The 15087-nt window shown below is 39.8% G+C and overlaps 1 protein-coding gene across 1 annotated transcript in view; it reads left to right on the forward strand.

Moving 5' to 3' along the window:
* Positions 1-15087, forward strand: part of sspo (SCO-spondin) — a 129121-nt gene that overhangs the window by 38184 nt on the left and 75850 nt on the right. The window contains exons 28-39 of the mRNA XM_088918147.1: positions 1128-1374; positions 2640-2860; positions 4500-4622; positions 5525-5628; positions 7312-7543; positions 8041-8193; positions 8767-8907; positions 9273-9455; positions 11279-11429; positions 11663-11819; positions 12238-12317; positions 14971-15044. Coding sequence (XP_088774273.1) covers positions 1128-1374; positions 2640-2860; positions 4500-4622; positions 5525-5628; positions 7312-7543; positions 8041-8193; positions 8767-8907; positions 9273-9455; positions 11279-11429; positions 11663-11819; positions 12238-12317; positions 14971-15044 — 1866 coding nt within the window. The remainder of the gene's footprint in view (positions 1-1127; positions 1375-2639; positions 2861-4499; positions 4623-5524; positions 5629-7311; positions 7544-8040; positions 8194-8766; positions 8908-9272; positions 9456-11278; positions 11430-11662; positions 11820-12237; positions 12318-14970; positions 15045-15087) is intronic.

The following is a 15087-nucleotide window of genomic DNA, read 5'->3' on the forward strand; positions in this document are numbered from 1 at the left end:
TGAATGTTCAGAGTACAAGGGCACAAATATCAAGGTTGGCAGACAGCCATCTTGGTTTAAAAGTAATAGAATTGTACAATTTTTAAAATGTTTTTTTATTCAGGACTTGTTCAGTTAAGAATTTTATGTAACAATTACAATTTCAATTTATATCCACAATTTAAAAGGTAGACAGAACTTGTAGATGGACAAGAAATGGCAGTTACTGAAAGTGAAAATTTGTTTTTAAGATGGACCTCCATACCACCTATTGTATAATGTTTATTGTCAGCAGAAAGTCATCTGCCAAGTACAAAATAATTTGACTGGCCAGATGCGTCAGTGTGTTGGCTGTAAAGGAACAAGTAAAGCTTATTGTCCATGCTGAAAAGTAGAAAGGAGAAACACAATGTTTCAGCTGCAGAACCCTATTCAGGTGTGAGAGAGATAGAATGGTGGTGAGAGTACAATGTTGCAGACCTTTCAGAAAGTCTTCAGAAGGTAAAAGTCTAAAGTATATAGTGGGATTTTAAAGCTTTCAGAAGAGTTTGGCATTGCATAGGATACACTACATCCATTATCCATGAATGTACCCCCTTTTTCCATATCTGATGGTTTTGCAATGTCTACATGCATAGATGGGTACCCCATGGATATGGAAACCCTTCAAGACAATGAAGTGCGATGAACATCTGACTACAGTTTGATTGATTGGCATTAATTTAAACAGTTAATACGAAAAAATTACATGTGTATTTAATTAGTCACTGATAAATATTATGTTGGCTCAATGGCCCCTCTTCATTACAAAATTGCACCAATTCACTAAGCCAGGATTATTTAATATCTGAAGCACCCAGAACAAAGTTATTTTCAAGCAAATGATTCCTTGAAGTTCACGGTTGTCAAGTGTCATTAAAACAGGCAGAAGAAATATTGGTGATCTTCCATTTTGAATCAATATCGTTGCCAGTTTGAAGGAATTGAGATGAAGTGTGATTGCATTTATCCATAAAGCTGACAAAGAGCTGCTATTGGTTTCCAGAAACCTAAGTTTCACACCCTTTGTGCATCATAATGTATCTTATTATCCTATTTTTTGCTAGTTCTTTCATTTGCCATGATCTTCTCTTTCTGTGCTTCTTCAGAGTGTGGCCTGCTTTGTGGTAACGGGGAGTTCCAGTGTTCAGGGGGTCGGTGTGTGCCATATACTCACCGCTGTGATGGACACGATGACTGTGGGGACCAAAGTGATGAGCGTGGGTGTGTTTGTACACTGGAAGAGCTGCAGTGCCCAGGGGGACAATGTGTCAGCCCAGACAGAGTGTGTGATGGACATGAAGACTGCCCCTCTGGCACTGATGAGGCCATATGCCCATCTGCAGGTACTGTACTGTCATACCAGGTTAAGCAGAATCTTTTAGTTTCTAAGGAGGCTTCTCAATTCATGATATGGTTTAAGGTGAACAGAAGTCCACAGAAATTCCCCCATCAATTGATATTGTATCATAATTTGAATTGATGGGGAAAATGTCTGATTATTTACCATAAGCTGACATTGACAACAAAGATGATTAAAGACATAACCCCTGCTATATACAGTAAATATAATCATACAACGTGACTAGAGGTGTGCATATACTAAAAAAGTGTAACACCTTTGTTCTTTGCCTCTTCCCATGGGGAAGACATGCAGTTTAATCACTGGGTTTTTTAATGGGTACAAGTAATTATACACTGTTTTCTTACATATTGCCAATGAAGTGGTATTGTGGTAATGTACAGTAGTTTAGTGGAAATTTTACTGGAAGCAAATACTTCTCTGATATTATACATGTATATATGGAACCAAAAATCATATAAACTGAAAACCATATTATGGAGTGGCTCCCAAAAGTTTGTTCTATTGGTTTTTAGTCAAACAACTAAGTTCAATAAGTTTAAAAATTTGCTAGGAAGTACAAAGTCCAGGAGAGTTTTGGAAGAATGTTTTATAGACCAATAAGACCAAATAAACTTTTACTTCAATGATGGAAAGGTTAAAATTAGGAGAAAGACATCACTATTCAGCATGAAAATTACCCACAACATGCAGCAAATGTAAGCAAGGACTTTAGCAAAAAAACAAAACAAGGTTAAATTAGGTCAGTCTCCAGTTTTAAATCCAGTTGAGCATGCATTATACAATTACATGCTGAAGCGAAAACTTACAGTCAGAATATATAACTTTATGCATTAAATTGACCAAAGTACTATCTCAATTGATGTTAATGTGTGTACTCTTTGATGGCAGTGACCTGTGGCCCTGGGCAGTTTCTGTGTGGAGATGGAACTTGCATTGGAAGAGAAAAACTTTGTGATGGGGTGGCAGACTGCCAGGATGGGACAGATGAGAAAGATTCTCATTGTCAGGATGTTACTGTAGAGACTGTTACACCACATCCATGGCCAGCTGTGACCTCCATGTCCCCTGTCTCTGTCCCTGGTAAGAGCAGCAGTTCACAGACACAATGCAGTCAGCAAACATAGCATGGGGCAGAGAGCAAATTAAGGGGGAAAAACAACTTAAATGTATGAATGGATAGATGGGTAAATGGACAGATCAATGGATGGATGGACCAGTGAACTTTCTCTGTCTCTCTCCCAGGTGGGTGTGGGAGGTATGAATTTGGCTGTGCCAACGGTGAGTGCACTCCTTTGGGCTGGCGCTGTGATGGGGAGTCAGACTGTGCGGATGGCAGCGATGAGATGGGCTGCCACCAGGTCTGTGGTCGGAGCCAGTTCCGGTGTCAGAACAGCGGAGAGTGTGTGGACCACGAACAGCTCTGCGATGGCACTCCGCACTGCCGTGACAGCTCTGACGAGAGCTTGGATAATTGTGGTGAGATGCTGGCCCTGACAGATGAGCACAGAGAGGGACGTAACAACAGACCATTATGCATTATCACGTCGTTCACACAGGCTCCCCATCATAATTAGAATGGGCATAATGCTTACAAAATGCACCAACACTTGCAAATCCATAAGACTTGGCATAGAAACAGCATGTATAAATACAAATGTACAAATAATTCCCATCTGAAATCCTACATTTCACAAAATTAACTATGTCTACTTCCCAGGGGTGTTACAGAGGACTAAACAGTACTCTCTTTCTCTACCTGAAGGGCAGTTGTCAAACACTTCAAAATCAGGAGCCGTAGTTAGAACATTAAAATACTGAAATGTTTTTTGTATGATTGACAGGAAATTGAAATATTGCATTTGGTGATTTACATTTATTTAAGAATAATATGTCCTAAAACCGTGCATTGTATTTCAGTTAACATTCACCTCAACGTCATTAAAATAATTTTTCTGTTCTATTTATTCTACATTAATACACAATTTGTAACTCAAGTCAGTGTTGTTAGTATGATGCTGTGGTGTTATAAATGTTATGCATTTGTTGTGATATCTGCATCTGAATGTATTCTTACAGAACATGAAAGAGTAATAAGGCATGCAAGGTCTCTCAATTCAAAACACATACTGACAGAGAACAAACAGAACCGACACAGCCCTTATTCCATATCAGTAATAAAAGAGAGCAGTATTCAGTGTTCATATTTACTGTATTTGTTTGAAAAAAAATAGCATTAAACAGACAGAGTAATTTTAATGTGTTAAAAGTGACAGACAAGAAACACAGCAGAGCCCAATAACTTACTGTAAAACTGTAACATACTTTCTGTTGAAACATAGTTAAGAAAAAGACTTAACGGAAACTATTTGGGAACTGCAATAAAAATTAACAATAAAACTAAGACTTGAATAAAGGCACCTAATAAATCCAATAAGAATAATAACGGAACAATACTTAAATGGATGTGCAGAACTCAAATTAGGTACACAGGATCTAAATTGTCATGTTACACACCAGTGTGAAAATGATGACAGGACTCTGACACCTTAATATTTGACACTGCACCCCCTCTGCTAAAGAAACAATACATTGGTTGGAAAATGGAAAATACTTTTTTGATAAATAGAGTATTTGGTAATAATAGTATTTGATATTATCTTAATGAATTGGATTATCACTTAAAAGATTCATACATTAAAATTCTGTAATAATAGTCTTGTAATACAGTATATAACACTGGGGGTAGAGAAGCTACAGTAGATCCCAATGTAAACAGAAATAAAAAACATGAGGACAGGTTATAAACACTTGGTACAGTAATCTCCTTTCTGCTGTTTAAGTGAAAAGACAAGGAAGGAGCTGGAGGTTTTAGATTCATGTCTGTTGCTTTAAGGCTGCTAATGATGATTTAGAGGTTCTGCAGGGGATGACATTAGAGATGGCTTCAGATAAGGTCTTATTTATTGTCTTGACGCTTTACAAAGAAACTTTCATTTAGCTTACAAAAGCTGCGCTGTGTGCTACAGAGAAGCATATTATCTAGAGCTGCCTCTGCACTCTGAGCGCTGCGGGCTGTGTGTCACTGTCTGCCCCTGCTGTCTTTCCCTCATCCCAGGATCCACCCAGATCCCACCCTGTCCAGGGAGCTTCCTATGTGATAACCGGGTATGTGTGAACTCGTCCCGTGTGTGCAACGGCGTGCCTGACTGCCCAGGGGGTGAGGACGAGCTAACATGTGGTGAGTACTGAAGCATGTGATCAGGTAGTGTAAAAATGGACATTATTCTTGAAAGTCTAAAGAGGTCCCTTCCAACTAATCTTTGGATGGGAGATAGATGCCAGGCAGCACTGCGGTGTGGTGGTTAGTCGGGGTAGCCTTCTGCTTGGATTTTTCTTGTTCTCACTTTCACTCAGGTTTCCTATGGGTGATCCAATTGCCTCCTACTCTCCAAAGACATGCTGATTAGGTTGATTGTTGTCATTATTCCTGTACTCATGTGCGATTATGCCCTATAATGGAATAGTCTAGATTGTACCTGTACACAGCCTTCTATTGGATGGTGTCAATTCTTATTAGCTGGGGATATAGGAACTAATTCATTCTATGTGTTGTTTTGGTCTCTCCAGTGTCTTAATAACCCATTGCTTTCCCCCTCTACTTTCAACACACTCTTGTTACTGTGTGTGAAGGGTGTGCTCCAGTGGTCACTCCATCTCCATGACCCCAGTACTGGGATCAGTATCGATCCTGTAGTTAAGATTACATCTCCTCTAAAATCCTTAGTTTGACTAGAATGTAGTTTTACCAACTGAGTCAGTTCAGTTGAATGTTTTCCGATAGTTTTATAAACCTTTTTTTTATAAAATACTTTATACAGTATATATATACAGTATAGAGTTTATGCCATAGGTCACTCAAGCAGTCATAGTCCAAAAACCTTCCTTTTTCAATCCTTTGTTTATTGTTTTTGCAAGATATTGGCAATGACCTGCATCTTATAGAGTGTCGTGTGTTCCAAAGTGAATGAGAATCATACCCGCTAGCTTTCAATGAAATATTGCTGTAGGTGATGTACTGTTTATAACTCATATTCCAAATCAGTGCTAACATTTACAAGCACTTTATTCATGCTCCACCAGAGATGGGTACTATGACGACGATTCCCCCGTGGTCCAGAAACACTTCAACCATCCTCTGCCCAGAATACACCTGTCCAGATGGCTCCTGCCTCACCTTCAAACAGGTAACTAATCATCAAATCATATAAAAAATGAGAAAAGGAGAATGCACACTGAAAATTGTAAGATGAGCATACTCTGCAGGCATTGGAAAATGCTAAAGAAATCAACATTTCATCTAAAACAACTTTTCACAAGTGTATTTTTCAAGTAGAAGTTTCACATACAAAAATATTGTCACCCTTCCACATGAACGGAGGCCATTTGTTAAAAGTGATCAAATAATAAATGAATAGGTTTATTTGTCTCAAATATCCAATATACAGTATAAAACAATCAAATCAGTTTGCTTTATTAAGGAAAAAAAACTTGAAATACTGTAGTTTTATCACAATAGACCATTTTATACATAAAAAGGCTGGGAATCTAATTCCATATTCAATCATTAAGGTGTTAAAGTACTGAGATGAAAAATCCATATTGGCTCCGTCTTTAAAGGTACAGTATATCAGGCCATACCATTTTTGGCATCCTTGGACCAAAATTAATAAACTCAAAAACACCTAAATATTTAAGACCTCTTTAGGACACTCTTCTCATTATGCCTACGCAACCATTATCTCAGCAAAATCTCAGCTATCTTGATATTTGCAGAAAATACACGTGTTTGGCACGTGTCACACTACAACACGTAAACAACTGAGTACCTACAGTAAGTCAATATCACTAGGAGTTTCCAATTATGACCGACATCAGTAACTTCCAAGAAAATTATATTCACCCATAGAATTTGATCTTCCAAAGGGTGGTGGTAGACTTCATTTATACTCCCACAGCGTCTTCAACTAAAATATTTTTTAAAATACCAATGCAGATTTGTTGGAGAACTCATCAAGCAAAAACGACATTTCACCAGCAAAATTAGGTTGAGGAAGGATTTTAAGCACATAATATTGCTGGGCTAAATGCTATTAGTTAAATATGCATTGATGTGCTGTGACACACCTTGTAGTACCTCTTGTAATGCTTGCCATAGCAATGATCTTTAATAAGTGAGTCCCACAAAAACACACAAACTTTCTCAGTCCCTTTCCATAGCAAGGCAGCTAAGATACTTTCTAGGTTGACAATAGTGCCTCTTCAAGACCAGATCTTAGAGACAGAAAACTCAAGTCTACAGTGTCCATCCATTCATTCTCTGAACTCCTTCTACTGATTCCATGAACTGCAGTGGATATGACCTTTGTCAGTAACTACCTGGAAACCCATAGCTTCCTGGTGTTTAGATCATCATCTGAGCAATAGTTTTTCTACCTGGTCACATGACTGAGGGCATCAGGCTATGCCCCATAGCTTTCTAAGACATACACTGCCATCAGATTACATAGGCTGAATCTCATAAAAGAACTGTCAGATACATTTACAGCACATTAGCTGCTGGACTACTGTTGAAAAGGAATAATCCTGTTATGTCCATATTGTACACTGCACATTCTGTGTCTTTTTCAACCCTGTTCACTTTCTCTATGGGGAACCCACAGTTATTGTTAATACAATGCATTTTGCCTGGTTTAGCAAGGACGTGTAATGAAATCTTTGCATCATATTCTATTTCATAATTTTATTAACAGGAATCAATAAATTAAATACACTGATATAAGTCCTACAAGTGCAGCACTGGTGCTTTGAGAACTGCCTGTTGTCTAGCCCTCTATTATGAAGTACGTATGTATTGTTGACCTCTCAAGGTGTGTAATGGCATTACTGAGTGTCCCAGTATTGCTCTGGGACAAGCCAGAGGCTCCTCAGATGAGCAGGACTGTGGTACATGGAGGCCCTGGGAGCCTTGGAGCCCCTGCAGCCACACCTGTGGAACAGGAACCCAGAAGAGGCAGAGACACTGCCACCTGCAGGACTCCCTGAGATACTGCAGGGGAGAGGACACACAGAGACAGCAGTGCTTCTCTACTGCCTGCCCCGGTGAGTGAGAGAATGAGTGCATGTGTTCTCATAGTAGGGTTTAGGAGTCTTTAAAAAAATAATTGAAAACATTTACTGTTTGCTTACATTTCTATTGACTTACTATTCTAATGTTAGTTTAGCAGCCCATACTGTACAATGGAACAAGTAAAGGTTTATTCCATGCTGAAAGGTAATGAAAACAGACACAACGTTTCAGCTGTGGAATCTTCTTCAGGTCACAAGGTTCCATAGATCAGATGGCACCACCAGGCTCTACTGTACCTGCTCATATTATACTATGTTATATTACCATGTGTCTACTACTGCTGGGACAAATTCAACTGACTCAACATCTCACTGTAATGAGCAAACTAAAATCTGTACAGTACCAATGAGATATACTGTAGCAATTGTGATAACAACTATGCTGTTCTGCACGGAAAAAACTGTGTCTTTGCCCTCTCTTGGCTCTATGTGTGGATGCTTGTATAACCTTGTCCGTGACCATGTGATAGTGGATGGACGGTGGTTGCCATGGACGACCTGGTCGAATTGTTCTGGGGACTGCACTGGTATGGTAGTCCGGCAGCGGGGCTGTGTTCCTCCACAGAATGGGGGTGAAACCTGTGCTGACCTCCCAGAACAACCTGCCATTGCCATGGAAATAAGTACGTCACTCACTCTGCCTAGTGTTCTCTCCTTCTCTTTTCTGCCTATTGAATCTCTCAATCTATCCATTTCTGCCTTTTTGCGTCCTAGCATCTTTTTCAATATGAGCAATGTTTATCATTGTGAACTTTCTGGGTTACTGTAGACATTTTTGCCTCATAATTTTTTTCTTTCATTCCTCTTGTTTTTTCTGTGGCTTCTTTCTCTTCCTTTAAATCTCAGACTTTTGGGAGGCATGCCATTGGAACACACAATCAAAATGTTATCGCTATTCAGTATATGACCTTTGCTGACAATGTTGGACAGTGGCCCCTCTAGACATTTAAAACACTAACTGCAAATTAACTCATAAGGAATCCTATGTCTCCAAAATGTGTACAATATTTCTCTAGAGCTAAAGAATCCTAGTTCAAGTCCATACTGAAGATCAAATATATGCAAAAACACAAACTCGTTGTTAGTAATCTATTATAACTCACTGATAGAGTGTGTAATCAGCCAGCAGTCCTGTGTCACTGACTAACTGCAGGTTTTACCTGTTTGTTATTGTGTCTGCTTCCCTGGTTCCTCAGAGCCCTGTCCCCAGGAGGGCTGTCCTAATGTCTCCTCCTGCCCAGGAGACCTCACTTTGCGAAGCTGTGCCCCCTGCCCTCTGACCTGCGCTGACCTGGCCAGTAAGGATTCATGCAAGTCTCCGACCAACTGCTTCTCTGGTGAGGGCCCTGAATAGGTGGGGGAATTACCTGTAATTCTTCACACTGTTCTATCACTTATTTTTAAACGTGATCACAACAAGAGAACTCAATTCTGCTTAGTTCAAAGTATTTGAATACTACATTAAAGTCAAAGAGCCTGTTCTTTTGTTATCTTTACTCAACCCTATTTTTTCACCTCCATCCCTATGGCCCTGTCTCTCGCATTCTATTTCACCTCTGTCTCTCCTCTGTGCCTTCTCCTGTTGCCCCCCTCTCTCTTTCTTGCTATTTCTCTTTCTCTGCCTCCTTTTTCCACCCCCTCATGAACTTCCTATTTCTATCATTGATTATCTCATTATCTCCGTCGCCACCACACTGTGCAGGGTGCTGGTGTGCAGAAGGCCTGGTGATGGACAGTGATCAGCATTGTGTGAGGCCAGAGGAGTGTCCATGTGAGGTCCGGGGTGTGTGGTACTGGCCGGGGCAGCTGATGAAGATAGACTGTCAGATCTGCTCCTGCGAAGGAGGACGTCCCCAGCATTGCCGGCAAAATCCAGAGTGCTCAGGTCAGACCAGAGGTGAATGGTCATGTGTAGAGGGTGGGGATAACCACAACAGAACTCTACCTAAAATTAAACTTTGATTCTTCTCATGTATTACATATGCATTTCTCCCTTTGAGTTCTACACCAGTTATAGTGAACAGTGTGCTACAACAGTGCTGCCTTTGAGAGACATCTCAATCTTCTAATGCTTTGGTTGCAGTAGAGAAAAATTAATACATTTTTTGCCATGTTCACATTTTGTTATGAAAGTCAAATAATGTATACATTGCAAAGGAACGTAATGGGTTCATTCCATGCTGAAAAGAAAAGAAAGCATGGAATAAACCCGTTACCTGTTCCTTTGCAACCTACGCATGCTGACGCAGCTACCTACTTGAACTAATGTATACATTCAATTATGAGCATTAATGAGGGGTATAAAGGTTATCCTTAAAGACACAATTATTTCAGATAAAAAATAAAAATTGGAACCAGAGAAGCATACAGTTTGGCTCAGATAAATGGCAAACTAAGGAATCTGAAGCTCTGTGCTCTCTGCTGGATTATGCGCAGCTCAAGCATGTATTTATTTCAAGAGCATTGAAAATGTAGTAATTTAAATAATTTCTACTCCATTTAATTTTCATAAACATTCATTCACATGTCATATTAGTCTATACAGTTTTACAGTCTTCCTTACATAATAATACTGGTATGCAATTTACTTTGTAGTGCTAATTCAGTAGAGGTGGTGGTCTAAAATATGATTGATCTGTATAGTTTTGTACTTTATTCATAATTCAGTAGGACTCAGAATTAAGAGATGACAAAGAGCAGTGCCCTATATGCAGACATATACAGTAGTATAATGTATCATAGGCACAGGTGAGGGTTTTTCCATGCTGAAAGGAAAAGAAAAGAGATAATGATTTGTGGAGTCTTCTTCAGGTGTATCATAGGACATCAAAGGAGGTGTTTTACCAGCCAACAAGGAATGATAAAGGACTGTCTGCACAATTGTGATATTTATGAAGTGCATTTAATCTTCTGACACCCTAAAGAGGCTATACTGAGATCAATAGCTTAGAAGGTATGAGGCACGAAAGAGATTGGGAAAAGGCCATTGACCAACAAGGCTCCGTTTGCAAAAGTACAGGAAAATATTATGCCCAAATAACTTATACTATCTGTTGAAGTACTGGTGTTTTATTTCTTTGGTCTTGTCATCATTATTTAGATTTAGAACACTGTAATTGATACAAAAAACATGAGGCCATCTAACTTGGTTGTTTTCACAGTAATTTAATAAGCCAAAGATATCTATGATTTCTTGAAGGATAAATTAAACATTTGGTGTAGAAAAATTTACAGGATTTTCACTAGCACAATTCTTCAGATTTCATTGAAATGGGGGGGGGGGGGGGGGAGTTTAGATTTAATCAAGGTTTATACAAGGTAAATATAAAGAACACCTACTACAAGTCTATGGACTGAATGTTTTTGAATAATAGTCAATTATCAATAAAATGTGCATATACTACTGTACCTTATGACTTTTCTGTTACTGTTACCCCTTGACTTGATCAGCTGAAAAAACATTCAGTTCCAAATTAAAGTTGGGAAGCTCCACTTCAGGGAGCCTGAGGAAGACAATGTTGTTGTATTACAGAAAAATCACAGAAAATCTAGGTCTATAAGACAAAGAATGTACAACATTGCTCTCCTCCAGGCTTCCTGTATGTAATTATTCCTAAGTTTCTAAACAGCACTGTACTGCATATTGACCACTGTGTGTATTTCCTGTTTCTGATGGGATTGTTGCTGTAATTACCATGTCCTCTTCAGTGAACTGTGGCTGGTCATCCTGGTCACCCTGGGGGGAGTGTCTGGGCCCCTGTGGAGTGCAGAGTGTCCAGTGGTCATTCAGAAGCCCAAACAATCCCAGCAAACATGGCAATGGCCGACAATGTAGGGGTATCTACCGCAAGGCCCGTCGGTGAGGCTCATTGTCTTTCTCTCTTATGCTTATTCTCTTTCTCTCCTCCACACACTGCTGTCTGCATTGCCGCCTCTGTTTTCACAACCAGTTTCCTTCTTTTCCCCTGCTTATTTATTGCCTGACACGAGGTCCCCGAGCTCATCCAGAACTGTGTTTGGTTCAGTGTCTACAGTATGTTATATGTGTGAGCTAGATATAGCAGTGATTGTATGACTATGTCTCATTTACAGCTGTCAGACAAATCCCTGTAAGGAGTGTGAATTCCAAGGGCAATCCTATGTCATCGGCGAGCATTGGAAGCTTGGAATGTGCCAGCTGTGCCAATGTCTACCCAACCTGACAGTGCACTGTGGTCCCTACTGTCCCCTCACTGCCGGCTGCCCACAGGTCAGAGAGAGGCAGCATACGGTTCGCATCATGCTGTAACAAACCATAATACACCCTCCACTAACTGGGTTACTCTCACAACAGATTCATCCTTTCCGTTTCAGTTTAATGTCATGTGTATTCTAGTTGTATTATAATTTACTATATTTATTTCCACCATCATTGAATAAATACTAGAATAGCCCCTTTTTCAGATTATCCTTCTATGTAATTTAACATTAACAAGAAAAAAAAAACTTCATGTGCCCTTGTATTTATCTCTCAGTTTACAATCTACGGTATGTGTTATGTATTTTATCAATCCATCTGCTTGTCTGTCTGTGTGTCTCAGAACATTCATGCCTGTTTCTGCTCATCTCAACTGTCTGTCCAGCTCTCTAGCTGCTAGTCTGTCTGACTGTCTTCCTATGTGTTTCAGGGGCAGATTTTAGTGCCGGGTGAGGGAGAGAAATGTTGCCACTGTACTGGATCAGGTAAACGCAGCTCCATCTCACTGCTGTGTGCAAACCTTTCACTGATTCTGTTGCCCCATTGAAATCTCTATGATCACATACATATGGGTAGCATTTTACCATACTCTTTGATCACGGTATGCTTATTTTCATTTAACTTGCATCGTCATTGAAAACCCCCATAAGAACACCACGTGACTTAGTTTAGGTGGGTAGCAGCGTCAGCATGCGTAGTGTGCAAAGGAACAAGTAATAGGTTTATTCCATGCTGGAAAGAGAAGAGAGAAAACACAATGTCACACCTGAAGAAGGCTTCACAGCCGAAATGTTGTGACTTAGTTTATCCTTTTTTAAATTACTACAATATTTGATTGTGCTACTCAATCCAGAACTCAAAACATTTTCAAATCAGTATGGGATTGATATCTTTTAATTGTATTATTTAGTGCATTGAGAACGGTTTCAGTGAAATGCCTAACATCATCATCGATTTTGCAGTGAATGTTTCAATCACAAATGGGAATGGTTTCCATTTTCTTACACTGAAAGAAATTGAAAGTGCCAGAGTAGGCTGCAAAGCCCATTACTCAGACAGTGACATCTGAGGGTGACCTTCAGTGCCTGAGCAGTGGGTGTCCCAGCTGTCCAGAAATGTCATATGTATAAGGACACTGAGTACAGACCTGCCACAGAGACCTTGACAAATGCCTCAGAGAATTTGTCAGTGTACCTAAGGGCATGTCAACCTGAAGAGCAGAAGGCAGCTGGATAAAATCCCAGCTGTTGATGTCAGTGACCCAGGTGAACAGGTTTCAAATACATTGTGTACTGTACGTGCTGCAGTCGGGAGGTCATTGCTCTGTAGTTGAGTCAATGCCTGAAAAGAAATGTACAGTAGGAACATCCCTAAAGAAGACAACTGCTTGTGCAGGCAGATCTGCTGCCAAAATCTCAGCACATTAGTGGAGCATCTAATGACTTGTGAAAACTGGTTTGATTAGTTTAGCATGCCGGTTCTAAAGTGAAGACAACAGCGGTCAGCAATAGTCTGGGACGGCTAACAGAGTGTTAAGGTTTCATTGTCCAAGGTCATTCATAAATTGGGCAAAAATATACAAATGATAGCATTTGTTTATCTGCTCAAATAGAATTAATTAATATGAAGGTTGACCAGTTAAACCTGCTGTATAATGGTTTATTTATGACATGCTCTGCCAACCTGAATTAAGTCCTGCTGAGTTAATAAAGTCCTTGTGAGTTAATAAAGACCAAGGTTTATACTACAATATATACACTATACTGTAGTAAACTGGAGGAATATGTTATGTTTAGGCCCTAGCATTTATGTTATTTTCATCAATGAGCTGCTGAAAATAGATGAAAGAAAACAAATAGCTTTGGAATCAAGATAATAATAATTATCAACTCATATACTGTATACAATACAGTAAATTATATACAGTATGTTTCTTGGCTTTGCCTCCACATGTATGGCTATGCAATCAACTGCGGATGACTGTTATAAAGTAAACAAGTACAAAACATATTTTTTAAATTACTTAAATTCTTTTGTTTGAGTTCAAAATGTTGTTTATTGCGGTATGCAGATCAATGCCCAATACCTTAGAGTTGTAGCATGTACTGTAGCAGTCCCTGTTCATCACTTGCTCAAGTGCCATAGCAACCTTATCCCCTTATGGGCTACCCTCACAGCCAATTCTATGCATACTGTATAGTGGAATCTTACAGTCTCTTCTCCACAGTCGGGCAGCTCTGACAACCAAAATCCCCTTTGCAATTTGTAACCAGATAATTGTGACTCCCTTCCAGGGTACAGAAAACTTAACCCTCAGTCTTAAACATGAACAGAACCTAACCTTATCAACTTATAACCACAAGTAGAAGCAGGGTAACCATTCCCCTCTTTTCCTGTTGGCCAGCAATGCTAATCGTAACTCATATCTGTGTCTGAGACGCAGCAGCAGAGGGTCTTCTACTACATTTCCAGTCTCATTGGTTGCTGATGAAGTACATTACTGCCAAACCTACTGGCAGCCGCCTTCTCTTCCTCTGTATTAACCATAGCACAAAAGCGCTACTTTGAACCTTTTGATTTTCACCCAGTAGGTATAGATAACTGAAAGATACCTAACTGATCTTCGCTAGGGAGATCCAAGCATGCTTTTCCCTTCAACCGCCTAACCTAACCGGCCTTGTCTTAATCTTATCCTATCTAATCGTCTCATCCGACAGGTCATTTCCATCTAAAAGCTCCATCTAAATGCTCTAACAAGAAACTGATGCTAAAGCGCAGTTCTCGCTGTCTTTCTGTGTGTATCTGTTGATAATCTATTTAAAGGACCACTAATGATCACTACAGGAGCACTGTATTGCTCCCATGTGAAAAATATGTTTACTTAACCTGCATGGGCATTTGACCCATTCTCCTAAAAACGCTTTAACTACACTCCTATAAAATTAATATGATTCTCCAGGCATGTCAACCAACCAAAGCTCTCTTACAGCAATAACTGCCCTGTTACAGACTCTTATAGGTACTGCACTGTATGAAGTACTGTATTTACAGCACCTACTGTATCTCAAACAGAATATTCAAATTGCTGTTTCCCCCATCTCTGTCCAGGTGTAAATGGCACAGTCTCCACATTGACACACCTGGTGACTCCAGTGACACCAAGCCTCAACACTGTGACCACCAGTTCCACGGAGAGCCCTGCTCCCCACATCCCCACCTACCCACTACCTCCTGGAGGTTAGTAATGCTATTTAGTGCAGGTTGTGTGCAGCTCTACTAG

Source organism: Atractosteus spatula, chromosome 6 (genome assembly GCF_055471065.1).
Source record: "Atractosteus spatula isolate fAtrSpa1 chromosome 6, fAtrSpa1.hap1, whole genome shotgun sequence".
Taxonomy (NCBI): domain Eukaryota; kingdom Metazoa; phylum Chordata; class Actinopteri; order Semionotiformes; family Lepisosteidae; genus Atractosteus; species Atractosteus spatula.